The 8,867-nt window shown below is 39.4% G+C and overlaps 1 protein-coding gene across 1 annotated transcript; it reads left to right on the forward strand.

The window, feature by feature from the left end:
- Nucleotides 1-472: 472 nt before the first annotated feature.
- On the forward strand, nucleotides 473-1,893 carry LOC115186423 (zinc finger protein 180-like; the record flags this gene model as incomplete). Its single annotated transcript, XM_029746057.1, has 2 exons — nucleotides 473-1,438; nucleotides 1,876-1,893. Coding segments are annotated over 2 exons (984 nt in total), but the record flags the coding sequence as incomplete, so codon positions are not given.
- Between the last annotated feature and the right edge of the window lie 6,974 nt (nucleotides 1,894-8,867).

Below are 8,867 nucleotides of genomic sequence, written 5' to 3' on the forward strand. Positions count from 1 at the left end.
CTGCAATCAAATTGTCCTCGTGCCGCAATTTTAGCAAATACAGAAAGGGGCCTATATTGGAGACCAAAAGCCGCCCGGCACACTGCTTAGAGTTTCAACAACATGAATAACTTATTTCTAGCCTACAATCATCAATGTCACTACTAATGTGAAAACAAGACAAAATATGACTATTCTTGCTCATTTTAAGGCAAATGTCAAATAATTTTAACATTCATTACAGACGTCAATTGTTGTCCAACATCATGGCGCCGCTGTTGGCATCACCTTTTACAGTGGATTACCGCTGTTGTGGGCCTTTAATCATCTGTCTGACTTTGTTGTTAACACAGGAGAGAGACGGGACTATCGTGGATCCTCTGGGGAGCCTCAACAACCTCGTGATGCTGAAGAGGCAGAGAAGAGTCTCTCCACATCAGAACACCTCAAGAAACACCTGCAGAGATCCACAGGGAAGAGAACTCACTGCTGCTCTGACTGCGGGAAGAGATTTACTTCCTCATCAGGCATTAAAATTCATCAGAGAACACACACAGGAGAGAAATCTTATAGCTGTGGTCAATGTGGGAAGAGTTTTGGTCAATCTTGCCATTTGACTCAACACAAGAGAATACACACAGGAGAGAAACCTTATAGCTGTGGTCAATGTGGGAAAAGTTTTGGTCAATCTGGCCATCTGGTATCACACCAGAGAACACACACAGGAGAGAAATTGTATAGCTGTGATCAATGTGGGAAGAGTTTTGGTCGATCTGGAGAGCTGACAGTGCACCAGAGAATACACACAGGAGATAAACCTTATAGCTGTGGTCAATGTGGGAAGAATTTTGCTGCAACTAGAACTCTGACACTACACCAGAGAAGACACACAGGAGAGAAATCTTATAGCTGTGATCAATGTGGGAAGAGTTTTACTACATCTTGCTATCTGACTATACACCGACGAACACACACAGGAGAGAAACCATTTAGCTGTAATCAATGTGGGAAGAGTTTTACTACATCTGGCTCTCTGACTTCACACCAGAGAATACACACAGGAGAGAAACCTTATATCTGTGATCAATGTGGGAATAGTTTTAGTCAATCTAGCTATCTGACAATGCACCAGAGAACGCACAAAGGAGAGAAACCTTATATCTGTGGTCAATGTGGGAAGAGTTTTAGTCAATCTAGCTATCTGACAAAGCACCAGAGAATGCACACAGGAGAGAAACCTTATATCTGTGGTCAATGTGGGAAGAGTTTTAGTCAATCTAGCTATCTGACAATGCACCAGAGAACGCACACAGGAGAGAAACCTTATATCTGTGATCAATGTGGGAAGAGTTTTAGTCAATCTAGCTATCTGACTATACACCGACGAACACACACAGGAGAGAAACCTTATAGCTGTAATCAATGTGGGAAGAGTTTTGTTTCATCTAGAGGTCTGACAGTACACAAGAGAATACACACAGGAGAGAAATCTTATAGCTGTGACCAGAGATAATCTGATAAAAGACTTCTGATTAAACATCAGAAAATACATGAAGGAGTTGTTTCATGATATCAATGAATTAATGTCACAATGTAGAATGTTTTAACATTGTAGTAGGAGTATTTTAATGATGTCACAATGTAGAAACCTAAACGTTTGTCCCCTGTTCTATTGATTTCAACATGATATGGATATTAGCCTCAGGGGGAAAATCCAGGCTCTGAAATGGAAGAGTTACTATTTATGTGATTTAACAAAAAGTGACTAACACAAAAAGAGTTGTGTTCCACTTACCACGTTGGTGACCCACTGGAATCAAAATGCAACACTTCAAAATGTATCTGGCTGTTTTCTACATGTTGTCCACTAACAAGTGATGTACACATTCTTCCCAGATTCCGTGTGGTTTTTGAGCTGTTAGTTTTAACAGGACTTGCAACCTCATCTCCCTCCTCTCGGCACAATTGATTTCAACATGATATCGATGAGTTATGACAAATAAGTGTTGCGTTCCTTTGTTTAGTGACCCCTACATTTAAATGCATCACTCCAAAATGTAGCTGACTGTCTTCTGCAGGTTGTCCTCTAACCAGTGAGGTAAAATATATCTCCCATTTCCATGTGTTTTTTTAGTTGTGTTAGTTTCAACAGCACGAACAACCTGATTTCCCCCCTAATGGATATCAGTGATTTATTGCTGCTTGTGCAGTTTTATAAGGTGCTTGTTTAAAAAAAAATCCAAGTAATATGATTATTGTGGTAGATGTTTGTGTATATAGCACATTTTATGTTTACGTTTTCAATATATCACAAACAGTTTTTGCATATTGGTTATTGATTTGGACACGTTAAAACTGTGTTTTGACATTGGGGATATCCCACCCAGCAAAATGTAATTGAAAAGACTTTGAAAATAAGACTATGCAACCAAATATTTCATATTTACATTTCATGTGACATTTAGTAATCATAATTATTTATGTAACCAACTGACAATTTTTGGTACAATTATATTGACATTGTTGCCCTGCTTTTATAATATCAGGGTTAATTCGCAGATGTGCCAACCCAAATGTGCTAGAGCATGACATTGGGGACTGGGCCCCGATCCAACAACATGCCTATCTAGTGAACCCTGAAAAGAGAGAGAAGCTCCGCGGTGAGGTGGAAAGTTACTACGGATATTGCAGGAGTTTCCTCTTGAAATCAGACATGTCTGTGGTAAGGACAACTTGGTTGCTGATTGGCTCAAAAAGATTTGTCAAAAAGATTTGTGTTTTGCGTTTAGCCAGTGCGTTGCCATGGATCACAATTTATTTTGACTGCACGTTTTTCTGTATTGGTGATGAGTTTAGTTTGGGCTCGTTCCAAGGGGATGAGAGTTCTAGAAGCTAGTGAGCTTTAGGAAGACGAGAGTTCTAGAAGCTAGTGTGTTTTAGGATTCTATAGTAAGTGAACCAAGGTGGGGGATTCTATAGAAAGAAAAAGGTGAAAAAATATTATTGTATATTATTATTATTTAAAAGTACTTGTTTTTTCTTGTTTTTAATTGTTGACAGCCAGTAGACATCATGTTTATATTGGTGAAGGTGAAGCATTGTAGTTGATTATAATGTGAAATGGAAGTTGTTTTCTGTTGGTGGTGAGCAAACTTGTCCAATAGGATATATTTGTTGTCTTAAAGGGGAAGGTGTTACAGGCTTTGGTTTTTCCATTTATGTTTTGAGGTTGGACTTTAGCACGTCTAGCTCGTTAGCACTGATTGGTGTCACCTCGTTAGTCAGTATTAGAGTAGAGTTAGAGTAGAGTTCCTTCCTCTTGCAGGAACTGCTGACACACTCCAGCCACATGAGATCTAGCATTGTCTTGCATTAGGAGGAACCCAGGGCCAACCGCACTAGCATATGGTGTCACAAGGGGTCTGAGGATCTCATCTCGGTACCTAATGGCAGTCAGGCTACCTCTGGCGAGCACATGGAGTGCTGTGCGGCCCCCCAAAGAAATGCCACCCCACACCATGACTGACCCACCGCCAAACCGGTCATGCTGGAGGATGTTGCAGGCAGCAGAACGTTCTCCACGGCGTCTCCAGACTCTGTCACGTCTGTCACATGCTCAGTGTGAACCTGCTTTCATCTGTGAAGAGCACAGGGCGCCAGTGGCGAATTTGCCAATCTTGGTGTTCTCTGGCAAATGCCAAACGTCCTGCACGGTGTTGGGCTGTAAGCACAACCCCCACCTGTGGACGTCGGGCCCTCATACCACCCTCATGGAGTCTGTTTCTGACCGTTTGAGCAGACACATGCACATGTGGCCTGCTGGAGGTCATTTTGCAGGGCTCTGGCAGTGCTCCTCCTTGCACAAAGGCGGAGGTAGCGGTCTTGCTGCTGGGTTGTTGCCCTCCTACGGCCTCCTCCACGTCTCCTGATGTACTGGCCTGTCTCCTGGTAGCGCCTCCATGCTCTGGACACTACGCTGACAGACACAGCAAACCTTCTTGCCACAGCTCGCATTGATGTGCCATCCTGGATGAGCTGCACTACCTGAGCCACTTGTGTGGGTTGTAGACTCCGTCTCATGCTACCACTAGAGTGAAAGCACCGCCAGCATTCAAAAGTGACCAAAACATCAGCCAGGAAGCATAGGAACTGAGAAGTGGTCTGTGATCCCCACCTGCAGAACCACTCCTTTATTGGGGGTGTCTTGCTAATTGCCTATAATTTCCACCTGTTGTCTATTCCATTTGCACAACAGCATGTGAAATGTATTGTCAATCAGTGTTGCTTCCTAAGTGGACAGTTTGATTTCACAGAAGTGTGATTGACTTGGAGTTACATTGTGTTGTTTAAGTGTTCCCTTTATTTATTTTGAGCAGTGTATTTTTACCTTGTCAGCTCTAACCACTAGGCTACCTGCCGCCCTCTTGCATAACCAATGAGCACATATCTTAGTATGAAAAACAGTATCAATTCAGTATATCTTCCACTATGTCAAAACAGTATCACTTTTCAACCAACCCAGTGCATTTGTTGAAACTGAAAAGTTTTGAAGTCAACAATACGTCAAGGATTCAACAACTGAAAACTGAAACAAACAATTGGATCAAACAGATCAATCCCACTGGACATTAGGTTTCATTCAGACCCTGCAGGGTTTAGATTAAGCCAGAACTAGTTAAACTAGGACATTTAAGTAGCTTTCCTGAACGTGGCTTAAATTAGGCTTAGTTAGTCGGAGACTGGAGTCAGGTAAGTAAGCCTAAATGAGAACACCTGGGTTAAACCTGATTAGGTTCAGTATGAACACCTGGGTTAATCCTGATTAGGTTCAGTATGAACACCTGGGTTAAGCCTGATTAAGTTCAGTATGACCACCTGGGTTAAACCTGATTAGGTTCAGCATGAACACCTGGGTTAAGCCTGATTAGGTTCAGTATGAACACCTGGGTTAATCCTGATTAGGTTCAATATGAACACCTGGGTTAATCCTGACTAGGTTCAGTATGAACACCTGGGTTAATCCTGATTAGGTTCAGTATGAACACCTGGGTTAAGCCTGATTAGGTTCAGTATGAACACCTGGGTTAATGCTGATTAGGTTCAGTATGAACACCTGGGTTAATCCTGATTAGGTTCAGTATGAACACCTGGGTTAATCCTGATTAGGTTCAGTATGAACACCTGGGTTAATCCTGATTAGGTTCAGTATGAACACCTGGGTTAATCCTGATTAGGTTCAGTATGAACACCTGGGTTAATCCTGATTAGGTTCAGTATGAACACCTGGGTTAATCCTGATTAGGTTCAGTATGAACAACTGGGTTAATCCTGACTAGGTTCAGTATGAACACCTGGGTTAATCCTGATTAGGTTCAGTATGAACACCTGGGTTAATCCTGATTAGGTTCAGTATGAACACCTGGGTTAATCCTAATTAGGTTCAGTATGAACACCTGGGTTAATCCTGATAAGGTTCAGTATGACCACCTGGGTTAAGCCTGATTAGGTTCAGTATGAACACCTGGGTTAATCCTGATTAGTTTCAGTATGAACACCTGGGTTAATCCTGATTAGGTTCAGTATGAACACCTGGGTTAATCCTGATTAGGTTCAGTATGAACACCTGGGTTAATCCTGATTAGGTTCAGTATGAACACCTGGGTTAATCCTAATTAGGTGCAGTATGAACACCTGGGTTAATCCTGATTAGGTTCAGTATGAACACCTGGGTTAATCCTGATTAGGTTCAGTATGAACACCTGGGTTAAGCCTGATTAGGTTCAGTATGAACACCTGGGTTAATCCTGATTAGGTTCAGTATGAACACCTGGGTTAATCCTGACTAGGTTCAGTATGAACACCTGGGTTAATCCTGATTAGGTTCAGTATGAACACCTGGGTTAATCCTGATTAGGTTCAGTATGAACACCTGGGTTAATCCTGATTAGGTTCAGTATGAACACATGCTGTTGGTCTAGTGGTGCTCATTAAAACCCGGAATAGAAAACACCAATACTGGTGTGAATCTGGAGACGAAACAATGGCAGAGGCAAAAATAATTTGTTCCAAAAAACTTTTGTGTGCATGAAAAAAATGCTCCAAAACAAATGTTGTCAAACCATCCAGTTATTCAAGGTAAAAACCACACTGCTGCTACTGAGCAGTAGAACAAGAGGGTTGGGCTGCAATTTGCAGTGAATTCAATGGAAATGTGACCACAAGAAGAGTACAACAACTAGAGGTGAGATATCTGCATTATTATCAGGATTACAAGAAGAAACAACAACTAGAGGTGAGATATCTGCATTATTATCAGGATTACAAGAAGAAACAACAACTAGAGGTGAGATATCTGCATTATTATCAGGATTACAAGAAGAAACAACAACTAGAGGTGAGATATCTGCATTATTATCAGGATTACAAGAAGAAACAACAACTAGAGGTGAGATATCTGCATTATTATCAGGATTACAAGAAGAAACAACAACTAGAGGTGAGATATCTGCATTATTATCAGGATTACAAGAAGAAACAACAACTAGAGGTGAGATATCTGCATTATTATCAGGATTACAAGAAGAAACAACAACTAGAGGTGAGATATCTGCATTATTATCAGGATTACAAGAAGAAACAACAACTAGAGGTGAGATATCTGCATTATTATCAGGATTACAAGAAGAAACAACAACTAGAGGTGAGATATCTGCATTATTATCAGGATTACAAGAAGAAACAACAACTAGAGGTGAGATATCTGCATTATTATCAGGATTACAAGAAGAAACAACAACTAGAGGTGAGATATCTGCATTATTATCAGGATTACAGGAAGAAACAACAACTAGAGGTGAGATATCTGCATTATTATCAGGATTACAGGAAGAAACAACAACTAGAGGTGAGATATCTGCATTATTATCAGGATTACAGGAAGAAACAACAACTAGAGGTGAGATATCTGCATTATTATCAGGATTACAAGAAGAGTACAACAACTTCAGGTGAGATATCTGCATTATTATCAGGATTACAAGAAGAAACAACAACTAGAGGTGAGATATCTGCATTATTATCAGGATTACAAGATGAAACAACAACTAGAGGTGAGATATCTGCATTATTATCAGGATTACAAGAAGAAACAACAACTAGAGGTGAGATATCTGCATTATTATCAGGATTACAAGAAGAAACAACAACTAGAGGTGAGATATCTGCATTATTATCAGGATTACAAGAAGAAACAACAACTAGAGGTGAGATATCTGCATTATTATCAGGATTACAAGAAGAGTACAACAACTTCAGGTGAGATATCTGCATTATTATCAGGATTACAAGAAGAAACAACAACTAGAGGTGAGATATCTGCATTATTATCAGGATTACAAGAAGAAACAACAACTAGAGGTGAGATATCTGCATTATTATCAGGATTACAAGAAGAAACAACAACTAGAGGTGAGATATCTGCATTATTATCAGGATTACAAGAAGAAACAACAACTAGAGGTGAGATATCTGCATTATTATCAGGATTACAAGAAGAAACAACAACTAGAGGTGAGATATCTGCATTATTATCAGGATTACAAGAAGAAACAACAACTAGAGGTGAGATATCTGCATTATTATCAGGATTACAAGAAGAAACAACAACTAGAGGTGAGATATCTGCATTATTATCAGGATTACAAGAAGAAACAACAACTAGAGGTGAGATATCTGCATTATTATCAGGATTACAAGAAGAAACAACAACTAGAGGTGAGATATCTGCATTATTATCAGGATTACAGGAAGAAACAACAACTAGAGGTGAGATATCTGCATTATTATCAGGATTACAGGAAGAAACAACAACTAGAGGTGAGATATCTGCATTATTATCAGGATTACAGGAAGAAACAACAACTAGAGGTGAGATATCTGCATTATTATCAGGATTACAAGAAGAGTACAACAACTTCAGGTGAGATATCTGCATTATTATCAGGATTACAAGAAGAAACAACAACTAGAGGTGAGATATCTGCATTATTATCAGGATTACAAGATGAAACAACAACTAGAGGTGAGATATCTGCATTATTATCAGGATTACAAGAAGAAACAACAACTAGAGGTGAGATATCTGCATTATTATCAGGATTACAAGAAGAAACAACAACTAGAGGTGAGATATCTGCATTATTATCAGGATTACAAGAAGAAACAACAACTAGAGGTGAGATATCTGCATTATTATCAGGATTACAAGAAGAGTACAACAACTTCAGGTGAGATATCTGCATTATTATCAGGATTACAAGAAGAAACAACAACTAGAGGTGAGATATCTGCATTATTATCAGGATTACAAGATGAAACAACAACTAGAGGTGAGATATCTGCATTATTATCAGGATTACAAGAAGAAACAACAACTAGAGGTGAGATATCTGCATTATTATCAGGATTACAAGAAGAAACAACAACTAGAGGTGAGATATCTGCATTATTATCAGGATTACAAGAAGAAACAACAACTAGAGGTGAGATATCTGCATTATTATCAGGATTACAAGAAGAAACAACAACTAGAGGTGAGATATCTGCATTATTATCAGGATTACAAGAAGAAACAACAACTAGAGGTGAGATATCTGCATTATTATCAGGATTACAAGAAGAAACAACAACTAGAGGTGAGATATCTGCATTATTATCAGGATTACAAGAAGAAACAACAACTAGAGGTGAGATATCTGCATTATTATCAGGATTACAAGAAGAAACAACAACTAGAGGTGAGATATCTGCATTATTATCAGGATTACAAGAAGAAACAACAACTAGAGGTGAGATATCTGCATTTTTATCAGGATTACAGGAAGAAACAA

The sequence above is a fragment of the Salmo trutta genome, unplaced genomic scaffold (assembly GCF_901001165.1).
Source record: "Salmo trutta unplaced genomic scaffold, fSalTru1.1, whole genome shotgun sequence".
NCBI lineage: Eukaryota > Metazoa > Chordata > Actinopteri > Salmoniformes > Salmonidae > Salmo > Salmo trutta.